The sequence below is a fragment of the Vipera ursinii genome, assembly GCF_947247035.1.
Source record: "Vipera ursinii genome assembly, chromosome: 3".
Classification (NCBI taxonomy): domain Eukaryota; kingdom Metazoa; phylum Chordata; class Lepidosauria; order Squamata; family Viperidae; genus Vipera; species Vipera ursinii.
The window spans coordinates 127,755,526-127,779,097 of NC_139516.1; the positions used below are offsets into that span (position 1 = coordinate 127,755,526).

Sequence of the window (23,572 nt, forward strand, 5' to 3'; positions counted from 1 at the left end):
TTATTACGAATCTTTCCCAGAGGACCTGCTAAAACTGGTATCTTTCTGGTTAACAGTTAATCTCTTTAATTTTCTGTATCATTCAGACAGATTATTCTCTTCCTTCCTCAAGCAACTCCCTTTTCATTATTCTGCATTTTATTTGTGTTCTTCTGTATTAGCTTCTTGTATTAGTTTTTTACAGACCTGGCTGTACATTGCACATTTGTACAATGTTAATTATATATGTATTTTCTACAAAGTGTACCTTGCTGTATTTGATGCATAGGTATCTATAGGAAGACTCAAGGTGTAAATGATGAATATGTAAGCTACATGTGACTTGCATTTTTACAACAGGATGTAACTATAAAAAGGGGTTGCATTGTGACTTCATGAAGCATATTACATTTTTTTGCATCATTGCAGTTTATTTTGGATACCTTGGTTAATTTTCTCCAGGGTAACTCCATACTGAATCATGGCAATTAATATTAATTCCCTTGTTAGTGGTAGAACAATGCATACTTCATGAGAGGTGATCCTGGAGAGTGATCCTGGCAAAAATGCAAATGTGACTATCCAGAAAAAAAAATGTGCCTGAGAGAGAAACACACATACGTACTGTGGAAGTATACGTATAGAGGCACGTTTGCCATTCTCCCACCAAAGTATTTAGTGCCAAATAATATTTTTAAATAAGATTAACCTAGTAAGAAATAAACCATTTCAACTCTTTGCAGTGCATATTGACTTAATAATATTTGGAGGAGATCATTTCCAATCAGCATATGTAAAATCAATAAATCTAGATTGTCTGAAGTCAATATTTAAATATTTTAAAGCTGTTTGTATTTCAGAGGAAACTTAGTGCTAGAATACAGGTGCAATCCTTGCATATAGTTTTCATAAACACTTGTCTTTGATTGCAGCATTTTACTATAGTTTTATCAGTGAGAATAGAGTCTTATAAGAGCTGATCACTATAATGTTCTTTTTTTCTTAATGTAGAAAGTTTCTTAAAGAAAAAAAGTGGTAAAACTGTTTCTCATCATGAAATATATTTTCATTTTCTCATTAATAACCCAAGGCTAAATGTAATCCTCTGAAGAATACACTAGAGAGGGAAACACAATGAAATCTCAGAGGTACAGATTGTTTTGCACTTTAGTAAGCAAACAAGAAATATAATTATAACCTGACGTTTTTACCATTGGTGGAAAACTCAGTCTTTGAATCAAAATGCTGACAAAATAGGGTAGGATATTAAAATGGAATTAAAGTTATAAATTGGCTGTGTTGTACACAGTCCTGACCAATTTCTATTTACAGATTTCTCTTCTCTTTTGAAGACTTAAATATTTTGTGTGTCTCAGCCCCTGAATATCAGAAGCCCTAATAACATGGCATTCTGAAAGAACAAATAACACCAAAGTTTTCTTATTTTTTACTTATTTGATAAACCAAGCCATTTAACATACATATTTTGGTGTATATAAGAAGCATTAAATTCAGTATTGATGGCATCACTTTTAGCAATCAAAACCTTATAATAGTCTCTTGTGAAGCAATTTTGGCCCATTCCTCTAAGGAGTTCAAGGCAGTATACATACTATATCTCCTAATTTAATGATCTGTAAAATAATTTAGACCACAGGTCTGCAACCCGCAGCTCCGGAGCCGCATGCTCTTTCAGCCGTCTCCTGCGGCTCCCAGTCCTCTGCCATGTGCAGTCCCCCCAAAAAAGTGGGACTAAGCAAGTTTAACCAATCAGTTCAAATATGCAGGGTAGGTGCATATCTTGCCTTGGCTCCACTCTTCAGTCAAACCCTGTTCTGCGCATGCGCGCATGTACACACATGCGCACACATTTTTTGCGGCTCCCAGTTTTTCCTTTTCTGAGGGAACCAGTTCCGAGTGGCTCTTTCACTGTTTCAGGTTGCTGACCCCTGATTTAGATAGTGATTGAATCAGAGTAATCCAGGTTTGAATAGCCAAGTGTGTACTTGAACTAAAATCTCTCAAGACTTAATTTAGGGCATTGTTCTACAACATTGTTTGATGATAGCTGGCAAAGATTTGTATTTACAGATTAAGCAGGCAAGATGACAATTGTATACTGTAGAATTTTTTTCATTGAATTCCATGTGATGTTTTTATTCAGAACCAGCAAAAAAGAACCAATACTATTATACATTAAGCACATCAACAAGCTGCTGTGATGTCTTTCTCTTTTGCTTCTTGGTATCTTGAACTATGTAATAACATCTCAGATACTTCATAGACAATCTCTTTTTCATCTTAAGAAGGGATTTTAGGAATTTTATTTTTCAGAATCCATGGCCCGGTTCTGCTATTTTATAGTGTTTCTGTTTTTACTTTGTTTTTTAAATGTATAGATACAGATTTCTTGACATAGAAGGTATTGATCTTTGAAAGCAAAGAGAATCTTATTGTTAAATATGAAATTTATTCATATTTAAAAGTCTGCATTGCACAACTGTAAGGAAATAGTTAATTATGCTAATTATTAAAGACATCTGGAAAAGGTTGAGCATTGCAATGTTTATTTTGTTTGTTGTCATGGGGAAGAACTCATGAAAAGTTCTGAGAAATTCAGATAAATACCAATTTTCTAAATATATGATTTGTTATTTCAATAAAACCACATATTTTGTATTGTTGTTGTTGTTAGTTGCGAAGTCGTGTCCGACCCATCGCGACCCTATGGACAATGTTCCTCCAGGCCTTCCTGTATTTTGTATAGGACAGCCAATAAATATTCTATAAATATTATATCTCCTGATACAAATACTTTTAAAGATTAATACCCAACTGAAATCAGAACTAGGAAAAAACTATGCAAGATTGTTCTTATACATGGTAACTGCAGCAAGATTACTATATGCACAAAGATGGAAAGATTCTAAAGTACTTAGAATGAAGGAATGCTTGGTGAAAATGACAGAATTTGCATAGATGGCAAAATAAACTTGCTTGAATAAGGAAAAGACTAACTATATTTTTGTGTCTGGATTTTATGGACTTTATAACTACTGTAAAGAAGATTGGAAGCCATTTTATATCTCGTTTTTCTTTCTTATTTATGAACATTATATCTCCTGGATAATTATATCCAATAATTAGGACTCTGGGATGATTGAGAAGCAGAAAGTTGTTGAATTTAGGAGAGTTGATTTTGATGTGTCTGTAAAAAGGGAAGAGGAATATGCAGCCCACATGGTAATAGAACAGTGAATTAAGACAATTCTTGCCATCTCCTTTTTCTTCACAATGTAATTGTGTAAATTTGTGGAATCTTAACTGAATATAAACTCTAAATAAATTATGTAAATCTCTGGTTCCAAGGAAAATAATATGGAAAATAAAAAAACAGCTGCAGAAGGATTTATTTGGGAACTATAGAGTTGGCAGCAAACAAACAGTAGCACTCTATCTGGAGGTTGCTAAAAGAGTGAAGAAAAAGAGGGATGTGAGGTCAAATGTCTTATGTGTAGCTGTGTATTACATCGTAGTATGAAGTGACACCAAGTGATGCTGTGGTTTGGGATATTTAATTTAATTTAATTTATTGAGATTTCTATACCGCCCTTCTCCCAAAGGGACTCAGGGCGGTTCACAGGGCATAAATATAAAGTGACAATACAAAAATTAAAAGACAATTAAATCAATGCCCAAGTTAAAACAAGAATAATAAAACAAACCTATAAAAACCCATATACCCCCATCAGGCCAGACCCGCTAGTTCAAATAAATGGGTCTTCAACCCGCGACGGAAGGATCGGAGGTCTGATGCCGTCCGGAGCTCAGCCGGCAGTTGGTTCCATAATGCCGGAGCACCCACAGAGAAGGCCTTCCCCCTGGGGGCCACCAGTCGACATTCCTTGACAGGAGGCACCCTGAGGAGGCCCTCTCTGTGGGCGCGCACAGGGCGGAGGGGAGTCGATGCCGGCAGCAGGTGGTCCTCGAGGTATCGCGGACCCATGCCATGTAGGGACTTAAAGATCATAACCAAAACCTTGAACCTTACCCGGAAGACAACTGGTAACCAATGCAGCTCACGGAGCAAAGGTGTAACATGGGAGTACCGGGAAACTCCCAAGACAACTCTCGCGGCCGCATTCTGTACCAGTTGGAGCCTCCGAGTAGTCTTCAAGGGAAGCCCCATGTAGAGAGCGTTACAGTAGTCTAGGCGAGAGGTCACGAGCGCATGAGTGACCGTACATAAGGCCTCCCGATCCAGATAGGGCCGCAACTGGCGCACCAGGCGAACCTGGGCAAAAGCCCCCCTAGTCACGGCCACTATATGATCCTCCAAAGTGAGTCGTGAATCTAGGAGGACTCCCAAGTTGCAAGCCCTATCCACAGGGGGTAAAAGCTCACCCCCCATAGAAAGAGATGGGACATCCCAGGTGTCCCGGGAAGCCGGAATGTACAGCCACTCAGTCTTGTCAGGGTTGAGTTGAAGTCTGTTCCTCCCCATCTAGACCCGAACCGCCTCCAGGCAACGGGACATCACAGCGAGGGCATCACTGGGGTGGTTTGGGGTCGAAATAAAAAGTTGGGTATCATCAGCATATTGATGATACCCAACTCCAAAACCACGAATGATCTCACCCAGCGGTTTCATATAGATGTTGAACAGGAGAGGCGAGAGGACCGACCCCTGAGGAACTCCACAAGCGAGAGTCCTAGGGGTCGACCTCTGCCCCCCTGCCAACACTGACTGCGAGCGTCCCAGGAGATAGGAGGAGAACCACTGAAAAACCGTGCCTCCCACTCCCAGTCCCCTGAGACGCCGCAGCAGGATACCATGGTCGATGGTATCGAAAGCCGCCGAGAGGTCTAATAGGACTAGGACAGAGGAATATCCCCTATCCCGAGCCCTCCAGAGATCATTCACCAGAGCGACCAATGCCGTCTCCGTGCTGTGCCCGGGCCTGAAACCCGATTGGTAAGGGTCCAGATAATCCACTTCATCCAGGACCAGAGGGAGCTGATGCGCCACCACACTCTCGACAACCTTCGCAAGAAAGCAAAGGTTGGAGACTGGACGAAAGTTGTTCAATACAGCTGGGTCCAAGGCAGGCTTCTTGAGGAGAGGTCTCACCACCGCCTCCTTCAAGATGGTGGGGAAATAACCCTCACTCAAAGAAGCAGATATAACCGCCTGGAGCCAGCCTCGTGTCCTCTCCCTAGCTGCATAAACCAGCCAAGAAGGGCACGGATCCAATAAACATGTGGTGGAACTCAGCTTCCCCATAATCCTGTCCACTTCATCAGGGGTCACAGAATCAAACTCCTCCCAGATAACATTGACAGGACCGCCCGTATCCTGATCGCCAGACTCTGCCCAGCTGGAGTCCAAACCGGTCCGAATCCGAGCGATTTTATCCGACAGATGTTGACTAAACTCCTCGGCACGACCCTGCAAGGGATCCTCCCTCACCTCCTGATTAAGAAGGGAGCGAGTCACCCTAAACAAGGCGGCCCGGCGATTATCTGCGGACGCGATGAGGGTGGAGAAGTAATTACACCTCGCCTCCCTCATCGCAGCGAGATAAGACCTAATATAGGTTCTTAACCGCAATCGGTCGGGTTCAGATCGGCTGGACCTCCAGCAGCTCTCTAGGCCCCGTTTCCGACGCTTCATCTCCCGGAGCTCCGCGGAGAACCATGGAGCTCGCTGGGATCTGCACCAGGTCAGGGGCCGCAAGGGTACAACCCGGTCGAGTGCCTCAGTGGCTGCCCTTTCCCAGGCTTCCACTAAGGCATCCGCCGAGTTGTGAGCAATGGAGGCAGGTGGGGACCCCAGCGCCGCTTGGAATCTATCAGGATCCATTAGGCGTCTGGGGCGGTACCATCTAGTTGGCTCCGTACCCCCACGGCGGGGGGTGGCAAAATGGAAGACCAGCCGCAGGAGGTGATGATCGGTCCATGACAGGGGCATAATAAATGGAAAGCCCCCACCAAGATCATCCAACCACCGTCCAGATAAGAAAATCAGGTCAAGGGTGTGGCCTCCCTCATGAGTTGGTTCAGAAATTACCTGCGTCAGGTCCATGGCCGTCATGGAAGCCATGAACTCCCGAGCAAGCTCAGATGAGCCTCCCAGGGATGGTAGATTGACGTCTCCCAAAACTATAAGTTTGGGGAACTCAACCACCAACCCGAGAGGATATCGAGCAGCTCGGGCAGGGCTGCCGCTACGCGACTAGGCGAAATGTACACGAGCAGCAAGCCCAACTGCGCCCCAGAACCAAATCTCATAAAGAGAGACTCACACCCGACTATCTGAGGAACAGTGGTCTCCCGCGGACATAAGGTCTCCCTAACGATCACCGCCACACCCCCACCCCTACCCTGAGCTCGAGGCTGGTGTAGCACCCGGAAGCCTGGTGGGCAAAGGTCAAATTCAAAATTGGAATAGACCAGAGAGTCTCAGAGGCTCAAGGACATGCTCCTATTAGTTGGTAATCTGTTCTAGTTTCTGTAAAGACAGTGTAGTAAATTCTCACTGTTCCTGATATTTTGATACCTTCCACACGGGAGTGCTTTAGGAGGCCAATTTTAGTGTTCTTGTAGTTCTGTTATGTTTAACTGGATCTTAGGAATGTTAACCGAGGTAATATTAATTTGGGTTCTGCCCTGGAAAAAATACAGCAATAACTGTATTGTAGTAGTTCTTTGGAACTGCAAGAGCAAGAATTCCTGCCTTGTTCTGCCACTCAGCTCTTGCAATTTCCCACTTTTTCTTGTAGTCAAACAGGGTAATATGCCAACATCTTTCTCATTCTTCTCTGTTGCTATGAAGAACAATTTGCAATTCCCCCAAATAGTATTTTATTTACCTTTCCATTAGGAGCATTGACTAACTTAGTGGGAGGATGCAGTTCAGCAGTAAGGACACTCACATAACAGTACATGTTTTGAGCAGTAAGATCTGTGACTGTGTAGAAGTGCCCTTTGTTTCATCTTTGGAGGGTAACACAATCATTGACGGACTGTAAATAGCACAAGGAAGAAGGGAAAAATGAAGCTAATTTGTTGTTGGGGAAGATGACAGCAGAGGCTGTAGGGTGAAGAATACAGGTGTTTTGGGACTTGCCTTATTATTATTTTTTATCTAGAAAATACTTTTTATAAGCTTCCTGGCTTTTTACTGAAGATAAAATGTAGATTTTGGAGAATGGCAATTCAGATATCATAACTGGCTGCCTGTGCACATTGACACATGATCATATGCAGTGTTTCTTCCGTGCATGGTTATTGGTGCTTTTATGTTTTATGAAAAGTGGCACCTCTACATCAGGGTTGCTTCTTTATTAGTATCAGATCTTGTGAATCTCTCAGAGTCTTGTTCTGGCCTGTATATTTTTCAGAGAATCTTTTCAGATGTGGTCTGTAGTATGAAAATTGCAACTAGATGTTTTATGTGTGCGTAAAGTTAGAAAGGAATTTCTACATCCCTTCTGTTTGTTTTTTGAAGTAGTGATTTATAGTATTTATCTCTTGTCAGATTGGGCTCTTTTCTGTGCACAGGAGGGGAGAAGGTTGCTTTTTCTAGCCAAAGATTTCCGTGCAAAAGGGTGCCATCAACTTTACTTATTTATTCTTCTTATTTCCCAGTAAGGCTGAGAGAGCCCTGTTCAGAGCAAGGTTTCCTAAATTTTTTGCCATCACACCTCCCTTTAGTGTAATCTTAATAATAAAAAGGTAAAGGTTCCCCCGCACATGCGAGCTAGTCGTTTCCGACTCTAGGGGCCGGTGCTCATCTCTGTTTCAAAGCCGAAGAGCCAGCGCTTGTCCGAGGACGTCTCCGTGGTCATATGGCTGGCATGACTAGACGCCAAAGGCGCACGGAACGCTGTTACCTTAATAATACACCTCACCTAAACATACAGAACACTAAAGTGAACACAAATGAACAACGAAAACAGTACAGTGAAACTTTGGGGAAAGTGAATTGATTGTAACAGCGTACAATTAAAAGGTTCTTCACACTTCCCCTGCATTCCTACCTGCATCTTTCTGAGGTAGGGGCACTTCAGGGTTTGGGAAACTGTAGGTTAGAGGGAAAATTGCTAGGGTAAGACATGCAAGATAGTAATAATAATGCAATGGACCCTGTAGCACCCTCAAAGGCTGATAATTCAACATACTGTACAACTTTGAACTCCCCAAACACTGCCTATTTCTCATCTTGATAGACCAGGGGTAGTTTTAACTAAGTTGTTCTCTTACTCTAGTTTGAGTGAAATGTACTGTGGGAATATATTGGGGGAGGGGAGGATCAAGAGACGAGATGCATGCTTCCATTCTCAAATGAAAAAAAGAAAAAAGACCTCTTGTTTAGTATTGTATATTAAGTTTATATGAGGACAACTAAGGCAGATATCTCCCTGATAGACATTTTATCTTTTCACAGCTATTACTGCATTAATGGAAAACAAAAACTTAAGCTAACCACCAGGGGAAAAATCTACATTACATTAATATTATAACATGAATGACATTTTGCTGTTCATGTACTATTGCAGTTAGAATTCCACATTTTCTTATGCTTAGCAACTTGCTGGAGTTTTGATGAGAAGGGTAGATTTGAATTTATATTCCAGTACAAGTAATTGATGGCAGTGCTAGCTGTTGAGTGAATTAAGTATAATAGGCTAATCCCACAGGTTGATTATTAATGATGAATTGAGTCAAATTAATCTGTTTTACATATCAGAGAAAGTACTAACTGCAAACTTAATTTAAGTTTCGATACGCCTGAATCAAATGTATAAGTAAAAGCATTTGATCATATAGGGCAAATGAAACATAAATAATTTTTGGAAGGGCTAATTTGGCAGCTAATTTGGCAAAAAATAATATATGTTGTTTACCATCTGGGTACAACAGTGTCAGGAAGGGCCATAAATATAGAAAGTCAAGTTATAAATTCCTTCTGTTTATTAGATTTGGAAACTTCCAAATGAAAGAAACTACACAGTATGGATGCTAGAATGATTACTTTCCTTCTGTGAATCTATTTCAAATAAGTAAATATTGGTAAAAATGTTTGATATATTTTTATGTTTTGAAAGAAAATATATTATCTGAATTTTCTGAGAGGAAATCTAACTTTTCCACATGAATATCCATTGTATCTTTTGAAAAGTTTGGAAAATAAAAATTCTAAGCCTTTAACTAGAATTTTATTAAAGGGTGCATTTTGTGAATTTATTTATTTATTTATTTATTTATTTATTTATTTATTTATTTATTTATTTATTTATTTATTTATTTATTATGGGACTTATATGCCGCCCTATCTCCCAGAGGACTCAGGGCGGCTAACAACAATAAAAAACCAACAGTACAAAAGTTAAGAAAAAATTAAATAACAGCCCCAAATATTAATTACACAGTTAAAAATTTAAACTTTTAGAAACCCATCATCAATCCAGGTCAGCCTGATGGAAAAGGAACATCGCAGCGAAAGGACCGGAGATCCGGGGCCATCCGAAGCTCAAGGGGGAGTTGATTCCAAAGGGCTGGCGCTCCCAAAGAGAAGGCCCTCCTCCTGGGGGTCGCCAGCCGACATTGTCTGGCCGACGGCACCCTGAGGAGGCCCTCTCTGTGTGACCGCACTGGGCGATGGGAAGTCGTCCCCGGCAGCAGACGGTCCTGCAGATATCCTGGGCCTAAGCCAGGGGTCGGCAAGCTAAAAAAGAAAAAGAGCCACTGGGAACCGGTTCCATCACAAATTAAAAAAAGAGGGAGCCGTGTGCGTGTGTCCATGCACGCGCATGCGCAAAAAGGTTTTTTGCGCATGCGCGGACGCACGCGGCTGCCATTTTTTTAAAAATGAGATGGAACCGGTTCCCGGTTGCCCGACGGCGACGGCCCGTCTGCAAAGCTGCCACTTTCGGCAGCTTTGCAGACGGGCCGTGGCAGCTTCCTCAAAGAGCGGCGCCCCTGCCCATTCCGAGAGGTGCGCGCGCACCTCTCCGAATGAACGGAGGTGCGCGCGTACCTCCGCGCGAATGGGCAGCGGTGCCGCTCTTTGAGGAAGCTGCCGCGCCCCGTCTGCGAAGCTGCCGAAAGCCACAGCTTCGCAGACGGGCCGCAGCAGCTTCCTCAAAGAGCGGCACCGCTGCCCATTCGCACGGAGTTACGCGCGCACCTCTCCAAAGGTTTGGGGAGGTGCGCGTGCACCTCCGCCCATTCGGGGAGGTGCGCGTGCACCTCTCCAAACGGGCGGTGCCACTCTCCATTTGGAGAGGTGCGCGCGCACCGGGCGGCTCCGGAGCCGCAGGTTGCCGACCTGTGGCCTAAGCCATGTAGGGCTTTAAAGGTAAGTACCAGCACCTTAAATCTCGCCCGGAAGACAACCGGTAGCCAATGCAGCTCACGCAGGAGGGGTGTAATATGGGAGTATCGGGATGCTCCCATCACTACCCGCCCGGCCGCATTCTGCACCAGCTGGAGCCTCCGGGTGGTCTTTAAGGGCAGCCCCATGTAGAGAGCATTGCAGTAATCTATCCGAGAGGTAACGAGTGCATGAGTGACCGTACATAGGGCATCTTGGTCCAGATAGGGGCACAACTGGCGCACCAGGCGAACCTGGGCGAATGACCTCCTGGCCACGACTCCAATATGATCTTCAAAACTGAGTCGTGAATCCAGGAGGACGCCTAAATTGCGTGCCCTATCAACGGGAGGCAACACCTCTCCCCCCATAACCAAAGATGGAACCTTTTGGACTAAATGAGATGCCGGTACGTAAAGCCACTCAGTCTTGGCTGGGTTGAGCTGGAGCCTGTTCTTCCCTATCCAAATCCGTACCGCTTCCAGGCAATGGGACATCACATCAAGGGCATCACTGGCTTGGTTCGGGGTGGAGATAAAGAGCTGGGTATCTTCGGCATATTGAAGATACCTCACCCCGAAACCACGGATGATCTCACCCAGCGGCTTCATATAGATGTTGAACAGGAGAGGCGAGAGTACCGACCCCTGAGGCACCCCACAACTAAGGGGCCTAGGGGCTGACCTCTGCCCTCCTGTCAACACCGTCTGCGAACGGCCCGAGAGGTAGGAGGAGAACCACCGTAAAATGGTGCCTCCCACTCCCAACCCCGCCAGATGTCGCAGCAAGATACCATGGTTGATGGTATCAAAAGCCGCTGAGAGATCTAAAAGGACCAGGACAGAGGAATAACCCCTGTCTCGGGCCCGCCAGAGATCATCCACCAGAGCGACCAATGCCGTCTCCGTGCTGTACCCGGGCCTGAAACCCGATTGGTGTGGATCCAGATACTCAGTTTCCTCCAGGACCAAAGGGAGCTGCCGTGCCACCACACTCTCAACAACCTTCGCAAGAAAGCGAAGGTTGGAGACAGGACGAAAGTTGTTTAGAATAGCTGGATCCAAGGCAGGTTTCTTGAGGAGGGGCCTCACCACCGCCTCCTTCAAGGCGGCAGGGAAGCACCCCTCACTCAAGGAAGCATTTATAACTGCCAGGAGCCAGCCTCGTGTAACCTCCCGGGCCGCATAAACCAGCCAGGAGGGACACGGGTCCAACAAACACGTGGCGGCACTTAATTTCCCCATGATCCTGTCCACTTCATCCGGAGTCACAGGATCAAACTCTTCCCAAATATTATCGGCCAAACCCATCGTTTCCACTTCGTCAGACACTTCTAACCTTCTAAATGAATCTTCTGAGTTAATAATAGATTTCTGCATTTGACAAAAGAGAAATATATACTTCCTGCCTCAGAAAATGATTTCAAGACAGAATTGTTGTTAGTTGCGAAGTCGTGTCCGACCCATCACGACCCCATGGACAACGTTCCTCCAGGCCTTCCTGTCCTCTACCATCTTCTGGAGTCCATTTAGGCTCACGCCTACTGCTTCAGTGACTCCATCCAGCCACCTCATTCTCTGTCGTCCCTTTCTTCTATTGCCCTCAACCTTTCCCAGCATTAGGCTCTTCTCCAGTGAGTCCTTCCTTCTCATTAGGTGGCCAAAGTATTTGAGTTTCAACTTCAGGATCTGACCTTCTAAAGAGCAGTCAGGGTTGATCTCCTCTAGGACTGACCAGTTTGATCGTCTTGCAGTCCAAGGGACTCGCAGGAGTCTTCTCTAGCACCATAGTTCAAAGGCCTCAATTCTTTGGCACTCAGCCTTTCTTATGGTCCAACTTTCACTGCCATACATTGCAACTGGGAAGACTATACGCACTTTTGTTGGCAGGGTGATGTCTCTGCTTTTTAGTGTGCTGTCTAGATTTGCCATGGCTTTCCTCCCCAGGAGCAAGCATCTTTTAATTTCTTGGCTGCAGTCCCCGTCTGCAGTGATCTTGGAGCCCAGGAAAATAAAATCTGTCCCTACTTCCCTTTCTTCACTCCACCTTCATTCTATTCTGGGCTATTGGGCTGCCTCCCTCTTCTGAAGGAATATCAACAACCAGTGACAAATTCCTTCACTGAAATGTGAAACCCAGTGATTTGGGCAAGAGTTCTGTCAGCTGCCTATTTTCTTTCCGGACCTAATAACTGTGGGGGTTTTGTTTGTTTAAGTAGATGTGCCAGAATAGAATGTGTTAATAGGAGTTTCATATAAAAGATTTGTCAATGGAAATCACATACCTTCAAAAACCTGCCTACAGAAAGGAAATCACTTGGTACTGAGTAGCTGAGGAATCTATAATAAACATTTGTTCTAGTTTGTAATAGGTATTTTTACTTTAGCTATGCCAGATGTATTCAGATATATCCAGAATCCTTGAATTGCATGGTCTTAAATGTCTTTAAGACTTGTTGGGATATCTGGGACAGTATTCTGTCTTTCCTTTTGGAAAACCCCGTGGACAGTACCTAGATTTTTGTTGCCCAAGCCCAGAATGAACTTCTGGAAGCGGCATCCGCACAGAGAATCAGTTGTTCACATATTTGAATCCCACCACTGGATATATGACACAGCCAATTGAGGTAGGAGGCATTTTTCTACTAGGGAAATGAATTGTAGCAGGGAAGGTACGGAGGGCATGTAGCAGGAAAAGAAAGGCAGAGACTATTATCTTGATGGATTAGAGGTGCTGGATGTTGTTGGATATTCTTCACTTTGAGAAATAATTAGTTGCAATCAAGTCCTGCAGATCAGCCCTTAGTATTGCTGGTTAAATGTAAACTAAAGAAATATGCTAAATTTTCCATTTTAGGACATCAAATGTTTCAGTTCAATTACTCTGGAAAGCCCACACTGTGGCCACTTGTAATTATGCTTAACTATTGTTAATTTTTTTTAAAAAAACATGCCTTATTCATCTTAGGAAAGTTACTTCCTAGCAAGAAAACAAAGGATAATCACAGGTTAGTTACAGAGATGTAATCAACTTAAGGGAAGTGGTGGCTCAGTGGGTTAGGACGCTGAGCTTGTTGATCAGAAGGTTGACAGTTTGGCGGGTCGAATCCCGAGTGCCGCGTAACAGTGAGCACCTGTTACTTGTTGCAGCTTCTGCCAGCCTAGCAGTTCGAAACCACGTAAAAATGCAAGTAGAAAAATAGGGACCACTACAGTGGGAAGGTAACAGTGTTCCGTGCGCCTTTGGCGTCTAGTCATGCCGGCTACATGACCACGGAGACGTCCTCGGACAAGCGCTGGCTCTTCGGCTTTGAAACGGAGATGAGCACCGGCCCCTAGAGTTGGAAACGACTAGCACGAATGTGCAGGGAACCTTTACCTTTACTTTAATGAACAGGATGAATACAGAAGAATGTCAAATGATACTTCTGCAGTACAAATTAAATCCATAGTATTCTCAAAAGTGTCTAGAAATAAGACTGACTAGATGTGCAATCCTGTATTCAGAAATATCATATCTCCCACCTTAATTTGGGACAAAACATTACACATTTTTTCTTATGAATATTAATTAATTAATTATGAATATTAATTAATTCAGTAATAGCTGTTGATACCCTGCAATCCTAGTTATATTATCAGTTTTGCTGATTACCTCAGAAATGATGAGACAAATGTATCTGTTAGCATGTATAGATAATATCATTTATTTAAAACTATCTGGGAAAAGACTTAGTTATTGTAAACTGAAAAGGATTCAAGAGCTTTAAAAGAAAATTGGTAGAAATAATGCAGAAGAACAAAGGGGTCTGAGATACTTCACCATTGGATGAAGTATATGGATAAAGCACATAGTATACCTCAACATTTCCAACAAATTTAGCTTTTCAGTTTGAAAAACATTACAGTAATTTTTTTTCCAGACCTTAGGCAATTTTATTTCTTTTTTCTCTCCCCTATTACAAAGACCTTGACTTTAGAAAGATAAAGACTTTTTGAATTCAAAATGGGGAAAAAGGTTGTGCCAGTGAACAAATCAGGAGGAAAAAATCAGTATCTCTGGCTTTGAAACGGTGCTTATTCTCAGTATCCTAGTACCCACAAACTCCCAAGTCACTGGGGACGCTACTGACAACTCAGATTTGATTTTGGCCTATATAGCCACCCAGAGTGTTGTGGAGTAGATGACCATAATAAATAAAATAAAATTATGCTTCTGCTAAAATCTCATACTTAATCCATTTAAATCTGATATACCATGATCTATGGAATACAATGCTGTGGCAATATCTATTGGAATGTTGTCTGGTTAATACCTGCATAGAGGTCTACCAGAAAATACCTGGATGACTGAGAAGTTGAATAAGAATATTCTTGAAGAACACCATTTAAAATTACTTTTGTATCCTTGCAGAAGAATTTATATGCCTGTGTCTCTGAACTCTCAACTTGATTTTATGGTGGTTTTTTTTTACCTTAAAGGAAAATTGAATAAGAAAATAGTAAAAAAAAGTAAAGACAAGGGAAAAGAAAAGAAATATAGCTATATCTTGTTAATATCAAAACCTCTCTCTCTCTCCATACAATTTCATTTGTAAGAAAAACACCCTTGTCTATAACATCTCTCTATACTGCTTCATGTTGCCTTTTATTTTTCATGTTGTTCTTTTATTGTTTTAATTTGTCATATATTTCTTTTTGAAGATGTAATGAACTCCAGCTAAATAATGTTCTGGTGTTCTCCTTCCTCTCAGCTCATTCACTCGTGGTGGTGGTGGTGATGGTGGTGGTGATAACAACAACAACAACCACAACAACAACAATAATACAATAGTAGTAGTAGTTGGGAGGGACCTTGGAGGTCATCTAATCCAACCCCCTGCTCAGGCAGGAAACCCTATACCATTTCAGACAAATGGCTGTCCAGTCTCTTCTTAAAAACTTCCAGTGTTGGAGCATTCACAGCTTCTGGTGGCAGATTGTTCCACTGATTGTTCTAACTCTCAGGAAATTTCTGCTTAGTTCTAGGTTGCTTCTCTCTTTGATTAGTTTCCTTCCATTGCTTCTTGTCCTGCCTAGTTCATATATTTGTTTTGTAATTTGATCCTATATGTTTTCTCTAGATCAGGGGTGTCAAACTCTCAATGTCACGTGACGTGTCGCGACGTATCGTGACTTTTTTTCCATTGCCGGCAATGGTGGGCATGGTTTCGGCATGATGCATCCGGCCTACAGGCTGGCAATTTGACACCCCTGATGGTTGCTCACTTTTGTACTCATGTTCATTCAGCAGCCATTTACTCTTGTCTGTATGTTTACTTGTTTCACCACCCTTTTTCAAGTACCCTATCCCCAGTGCATTCAGTCTTCATATTATTCTTGCACATCCAATTCACATTTTCAAGAACAAAGTGGGCAAAAGCATGCTGTTATACACATCTTCTTTTGACAAACATTCTTTGCATAAGGCCAAGTATCTTTTTACTAGCATGTTCATTCTTATCATTTCCATTCATTTCTTATTTTTAATAAGCATTCTAACAAGATACAGCTATTATCTTCTTTATTTTTTCTATTTTCCTATAATGTGTTATTCACTCCATTTTTCCTGCAGTTGCAACTAATAATCTTTGTATTTAGCCATAAATACATTAAACAAAGGACGCGGTGGCTCAGTGGGTTAGGATGCTGAACTTGTCGATCAGAAGGTCGGCAGTTTGGCAGGTTGAATCCCGAGTGCCGTGTAAAAGAGTGAGCGCCTGTTACTTGTCCCAGCTTCTGCCAACCGAGCAATTCAAAAGCACGTAAAAATGCAAGTAAAAAAATAGGGACCACTAGGGTGGGAAGGTAACAGCGTTCCATGCGTCTTTGGCGTCTAGTCATGCTGGCCACATGACCATGGAGACGTCTTCGGACAAGCGCTGGCTCTTCGGCTTTGAAACGGAGATGAGCATGGGCCCCTAGAGTTGGAAACGACTAGCACGCATGTGCGGGGGAACCTTTACCTTTACATTAAACAACCAAACTGCACTACATTTTCACACGTGCTTATTTCTATCATATACAAAAAGTATTGATATGAAAATATAATATCAGTAAGTAGACAGAGGTGGAAAAGTTACACAATTAGTGCTGATGAGATGCATATTACTGATGAAGAATTAACCGTAGAAATTAAAATACATTATTTTTAGTGGAAAAGAAAGGTATTATTAATGTCACAGCCAAATGTTATTACATAAAGACAAATCATCTACCAAAGGGAAAAGAGAGAAGAAAACTACTAAAAATTTTGTGCCTGAATATTTAGTTTTTAACTTTATCCATGTCATACCCTTGTTGGCTGATATATAATATTCATAAATAAAAATTTCATGTAAACATCTATTATAAATATATGCTGTTAGTTTTTGCCATATATCATTCTTATCGCATTTGACAACTGATCTTTGCAAAATACTTTAGAATTCCATAACCCATACCATTATGCTGAGATCATGTTGTCCCCCTCTCTGTTATCATTTCAGAAGAGTTAAAGCAGTAATCTTCCACAGGGCCTGGCTGAAAGCAGCTGCTGAGAGGGCAGCTAAGTCTTTGGGCTGAGAGGATGTTAGGCCACTGTGAGTGTTTTTAATGTGTGTAAAATGTGTTTTGTGACATCACAGTCCAAGCTCACCCCCCCCTATAAATTTACATGTGATATTGTGACATAAGCCTGAAAAGGTGGGGCCTGTGTCCTAATGATATGATACAGCTTCTGTGATTTTTAGAGGCATTGTATTTGAATGATTGCCATATTCAAAACCTCTTTCCCACTTTGCGTTCTTCAAAATTCAATGTTTCCTCTTAAATAATCACATCAGTGGTGGTTTTAAAATGTACATTCACTGTTTGACAGGTGTACTTAACAAGTAGACTTGAAGTATTTCTTTGAAACCAGTTTTTCTGCTCACCAAATGGTTCACAATTCTCATTTTTGAGTCCTTAAATGGCTCAACTTATTTTTCTACACTTATCTAGTTCCCATCCATCCATCCATCCATCCATGTCACCTAAAGAGTACTTTCCTTCTCAATCATATTCAACAAGCTGTGTAGTTTTCTAAAAAAAAAACCACTTTCTGTTTCTGGTTTTTTGATCACCATTCACTGGAGTATAATATTCAATTGTCACCAAGCAATGGATTCCTACTTTCATAAATACAGTACTGTACCTACAGGAGTTTAGTTGACACCAATATATACTTTTTGGCACACAGTACATGTATTCATCAAGTCCATTCTCGTTCACATCTTCATTTGCTTCTACAACAACATACTTCATCTTTCTTTTACTTTCACTGAGACTCCATCCCTCCCTTTCTTCCTCTCCCCCTGGGAACTTTGTACTTGGACGCTTTTTGAAGTTTAAACATTAGGACTGGATACTGTCAATGTCTCCCTCTTGTTACCCCGACTAAAGGCTAAAGTCTAGTTTACAAACAGTTATAAACCATAAGTGGATTTCCTGATTTATAACTTTCCTGATTTATTTTCTGTTGAAACTTATTTAGGTTGTGAAAGTTGGTGGATGAGTATGTCCACGAAACTAACAAGATGGCTACAACGTTGGTTCTAGTAAAGTCAGTACCATTGTATATTGGATATCCTTCAAAATAAATAATATTTATTGTAGGCAAGAAAGAGGTTTTTCATCAACTAAAGATCAGGTTAGGGACTGTACACATAACTTCAAAGCGTACATTGGGTCATAAAGTTACAATAGTTATTATGGCTCTGTTTGGTAAAACAAAACAAGAGCAAACAGGTCAATAATCAGAGCATTAGAAAATATGTTGTCAGCCTACAGTCTGTCGACTGCCTGTGGCCTCAGCCGTAAAGGGCACGAGAACTCTTTGGAAGTTTTGCCCATTTTTTGTCAGTTTGTTTCCCAGGATATTTATAGCATCCAGTTGGCTGCAGATACTAGATCAGAGGTCTCCAACCTTTTGGGCACCAGGGACCGGTTTCATGGAGAAACGGACCAGAGAGTGCGTGGTTTTGTGTGCTGCTTGCATCCCACGGATGGGGCTTTGCTTGTTTGTGCGGACTGGTTGCTGGCATGCTGCGGCCCAGTACCGGTCCACGGACCAGGGGTTGGGGACCCCTGTACTAGAGTGCTTGCCACTACAAGTCAACAGTCTTCAAGGGATGGGTAGATGAGAATACGTTGTTCACAGGAAAAAGTAATCTTGATTGGAGTCCCTAGAATACAGAATCTTTTTCCACACTGGGAATCCAGCAATCTGTAAACAGATCACTGAGGGGGAAGTTTCTTTGGAACGATGGAAGGTTGTCCCAGTGTGTGTATACATATGCATGTGTGAGCAGGCTAGATTGTATGCAATCTGCATGTGGATCTGCAGACTGTATTGATTAAAACGAGCTCTTCGTGCAGCAAATATCAAAGATTTGAACTTTGTAGTTGGCAATTTTACTCCCAGGTTGAATGGGTCCATGACATCTTTTTTGAACTGCAGTAAAAATACATAGTATTTTTTAAAGTATTCCTATAAAAATACAACATAAATAAGTTAATATCTGCAATATCTCACCAAAACTGCAAATATTTAAAAACATAAATGATTTTTGGAAGAAACAGGAAAAAAACCTCTGCTTTTTAAAAGACAGGAATAAAATGAATTACAGAAAAAGTTATTGTTTTTGTTAATATGAAGACATTGATAGAGAAATTTACCTCTTTGTAAATTTATTTTCTATGATAACCCATAGACCGAGCACAACATTTGGAATTATATGTGCTATTTTTAGTTTAAAATAATTTTATAGAGCATAAAAACAATATTTTGCTGTGTGACTATATGTTCATCTATGTTTTTTTTTAAAAAAAAACATAGTTTAAGCCTGCAACTATTACTTTAAAGACACTTTACATTGATTGGAGAGAAAGTAAGTATACCAGTTCATTTCCACCTCCGTTTCATAAGTAGGAAAATAAATAAGGGGTTGACTTTGAAGAAGCCAGCTTTCACCTGTTTCCTTTCTGTTGCATTTGAAGTTTCTCATTTTTGTTGCATGCCTGATTTTTATGAGTTTTCAATTTATATGGCTTCCCCCTACTGTTTACTTCAGGGATGCTTGTCTAAATAAAGTAACAAATATTGCTACTTTATTTAGACAAGCATCCCTGAAGTAAACATTTACCAATCTTCATTCTGGTATTTCTGGTACCAACTACCTTTGTTTTATGCTCTGTTTCTGGTATGTTATTTTACTTTAATGAATCATTTCTGTTTACTGGTTTATTATTGTTAATTTCCATGAAGTAGAAAAGCAGATTTGAAATAAAATATCAGATTTATAATATTAATGTCTTCAAAGAACTTCAAATAAGTAGTACTTGAACTGTGCTCACTACACCTTAACCTCCACCTTTTTTATTATTTATTTATAGACTGGCCTTATTGTTGCCTGTTACCAAGGGTACGTGGATATTGTAATAGCCTTAGCACAGTGTCCTCATATTGATATAAACTGGCAGGACAACGAAGGGAATACAGCTCTAATTACAGCTGCTCAGGCAGGTAAGGATATTTAATTTTTATGTTCAGTAGTGCACCTTTGTAATTGTGATCCTTGTGACGATCCAATGAATTTCAGGCTTCCTCATTTTTAAAGAGGGACAGTGTACACCAGGTAGTTATCACTCACTTAGATTGCTCAGCGTAATAAGTGAAATACATGCTATGCATTAGTACACAAAACAGATAGTTAAAAATTCTCAGTCATCCAGGTCATAGTTATCCCAAAGATGCTTTTTCATGAGGCAACTGGACTTTCTTGTTTTTCTTTGAAGATGTTTCGCTTTTCATCCAAGAAGCTTCTTCAGCTCTGACTGGATGGTGGGGAAATGGAAGGATTTGTACTCCTTGCAGATAGCTGGTCATTTACATTCTTTTAGAGCAGGGATGTCAAACTGGCGTCATGTGCAGGCCACGCCCACCCCAGCTTGGCAAAGGCAAAAAACACGACATATCAGACGACGCAATTGAGTTTGATACCCGTGATTTAGAGCAGAGGTCCCCAACCTATCGGCCATGTGCACCCTTACCCCACTTGCGCCAGTGCTAGTCGAGCTGCAAGCCATGCATTGGCGCTAGCAGCCCCATTTGCAGAGCACACAGGCTCACAGCCCCAGTAGCACTCAGGCACACGCAGCCACATTTGCATGTGTGTGCATGCGTGCATAAAGGTGCCTGCCCCTCCCTTTCCCACTGGGCCTCCAGTCCAGAAAGGTTGGAGATCCCTGCTTTAGAGAGTCATCAATGCCACCTGGAGGTTTGTCTGTGTCGTCAGGGTCACCTGAGTAGTGCAGATTTCCACATCCATTTGCAACACAGATAAACCTCAGGGCTCAGGAATTCTGGGAGTTGAAGTCTATGAGTCATAAAAGAGCCAAGGTTGCCTACCCCTGCTCCAGGTGGCCCCTCCCCAGAGAGAACCTCTAGGCTGCCATTATTGATAATGAAGGTTTTGATTTGACCCTCCTCAGCCCCCCAGCAGCATTGACAAAACCTCCTGATTGATTGATTGCTGGTTTCTGCAGCTAATTATAGTGTTACCCAAAGACGCTCTGTGGAGATTAACTGTGACTTCAATTACATTTAACAGCACCACTCCCCAGGTAATAATAGTTCCATTAAAGTGTTAAGGGAACCAATCAGTGCCTTTCCAAATTTGGATCTCACCTCATTCCCTCAAAAATCAGAGATTAATTTCCATGCTTATCTATGCTGATGATATAGATATTGTCTCCCACACCTAAATTGTAATCTTCGGGGTTTTGCTAACCATTGCCTAATTATAGGATTGAAAATAAACTATGCAAAAATAGTGGTGTTGCCTTTCACCAGCATGTATGGGAAATTAAGGGGGCCTGATGGCTCAGCAATTAAAGACACTGAGCTTGTCAGCTGGAAAGCTGACCGTCTGGTTTCTAGACACAAGCGTTGCAGGACAGAATGAGCTCAAGTTTCTTGCCCCAGCTCCTGCCCACTTAGCAGTTTGAAAGCATGCAAATGCAAGATAAATAGGTAGCACTTCAGTGGGGAGGTAACAGTATTCTGTGTGCCTTGTCGTATAGTCGTGTTGGCCTCATGACCACAGAAGTGTCTTCAGACAACACTGGCTCCTTCAACCAAGAAACAGATGAGCACCACCCCCTAGAGTCAGACAAAACTGGACAGAGAAAAACTTAACCTTTATATGGGAAATTAATAACCATCCCTAGCAAATAAAGATGTTTAAATATCTAGACATCAATTTCCAAATATCAACATTAAGTGGAGTTAAAGAAATATCTTAGTATGATATGGGATAACACTCATTTAAAGCAGGGGTGCCAAACTCAATTTCATTGAAGGCCACATCAGCATTGTGGTTGCCCTCAGGGAGCCAGGTGGGTGTGGCCTATGGGGTGTGTGTGGCCAACTCTACATCACTCGCTTCAGGGGTGCCTGGGCAGGACTGGGGCAGATCTGAGGGTCTCTGGCTGTGGAGAATGGGACTAGGGTGAGCACTGGGACATGGTCTCTCCCACCCTCCCTCTGTTCCTTCCTTCTTCCCTTTTTCCCTCCCTCCCTCCTGACGTTCCTTCCTTCCTTCCTCTGTTTCTTTTTCCCTGTTCCTTCCTCCCTCCCTCCCGTTTTCCCTCCCGTCTTCCCACCTTCCCTTCCTTCATCCCCTGTTCCTTCCTTCCTCCCCCGTTCCTTTCTTCACCTTCTCATCTTTTTCCTTCCCCCACGCTCATAAAGTGGTGATGGGAGGGGGAGAGATTGCCAGCACTAATATGCTGCTGCCGGCCATTCCTATACCATGTGGGCGTGCGGTGGCGGTCCCGTTGAAAGGGATGCCTCGTGGCTGTGAGGCTGGAGGTGCTGGTGTGGTGGGTGGCACTGATCTATAACCTGGTTGCGTCCATCAAAGCCAGAACGCGCTCAGCCTAAGATCCACTGGAACCAGCAAAGAGCTGCCCCGCCACTTCTGTCCTGCCCTCCAGGTGTGCACACAGGACACGGCCAGTGCTGGCATCCTGGTGAAGTCAGCCTGCAGGGCAAGACAGCCAGCTGGGACGCCGGACTATACTTCCGCGTGCACCCAGGGGACAGGGTACGGCTGCCCCGTGGATTTAAGGCTCAGTGCATTCTGGTTTTGATGGACACAACCAGGTTGTAAATCAGCGCCAACTCCCCTCCCCCAGCATCTCCAGCCTCACAGCCACAAGGCATCCTTTTTACTGGTATAGACCCCCTTCCCCACGTGGGATAGCAAGACCGGCAGCAACATGGCAGCGCTGGCAATCTTTCCCCCTCCCATCACACCTTCCTGAGTGTGGAGGAAGGAAAGAGATGAGAAGGAAAGAAGAAAGCGTAGCAGAGAGGGGAATGGGGGGGGTGGAATCATCGCTGGCTGGGATCATTGCTGGCTGGGAGGCTTTGCCAGAGCTCTGCGGATTTGGCAAAGAGGTTTGGACCTCCGGCAGCCTCCACAGTGGCTGGCAGCAGGGAAGGGAGAGCAAGGGAGAGCGAGGTAGGAAGTTGGTGAAAAGGCTTTTTATTTTTTCTCCAGAGAATAAACTTCCTACCATGCTCTCCCTCCTTTTGGCTTGTCTCTCCGGAAAAGAGAAAATAAAATCTTCTTCCCCCAGTCAATCTCCTCTTCCCCTTTAAAAATCCCTCCCAAGAGCCCCGCCCCACCGCCAGAGCTCCCAGCCAGCAACGATCCCCCCCACAATTCCCCTCTCTGCTACGCTTTCTTCTTTCCTTCTCATCTCTTTCCTTCCTCCACACTCAGGAAGAGGTGATGGGAGGGGGAGAGATTGCCAGCGCTGCCATGTTAGTGCCGGTCTTGCTATCCTGCGTGGGGTGTGTGTGTCTGTGCCGATGAAAGGGATGCCTCGTGCCTGCGAGGCTGGAGGTGCTGGGGGGGGGTTGGCCCATCAAAGCCAGAATGCACTCAGCCTTAAATCCACTGGAACCAGCAAGGAGCTGCCTCACCACCTTCCCCCCACCCCCAGGTGTGCGCACAGGAGACGGCCAGCACCACCGTCCTGGATGAAGTCAGCCTGCAGGACAAGACAGCCAGCAGGCTTTAAATAAGTAGCATTTAGATAATTCTGTGTCATAGGTTTATAAAAATAGAAGTAACTATATTATACC

At 42.9% G+C, this 23,572-nt stretch overlaps 1 protein-coding gene across 1 annotated transcript in view; it reads left to right on the top strand.

Moving 5' to 3' along the window:
- Window positions 1-23,572, top strand: part of ANKRD33B (ankyrin repeat domain 33B) — a gene marked incomplete at both ends in the record, with an annotated part of 59,440 nt that overhangs the window by 16,418 nt on the left and 19,450 nt on the right. Inside the window, one exon of the mRNA XM_083360602.1 lies at window positions 19,810-19,939. Coding sequence (XP_083216728.1) covers window positions 19,810-19,939 — 130 coding nt within the window. The remainder of the gene's footprint in view (window positions 1-19,809; window positions 19,940-23,572) is intronic.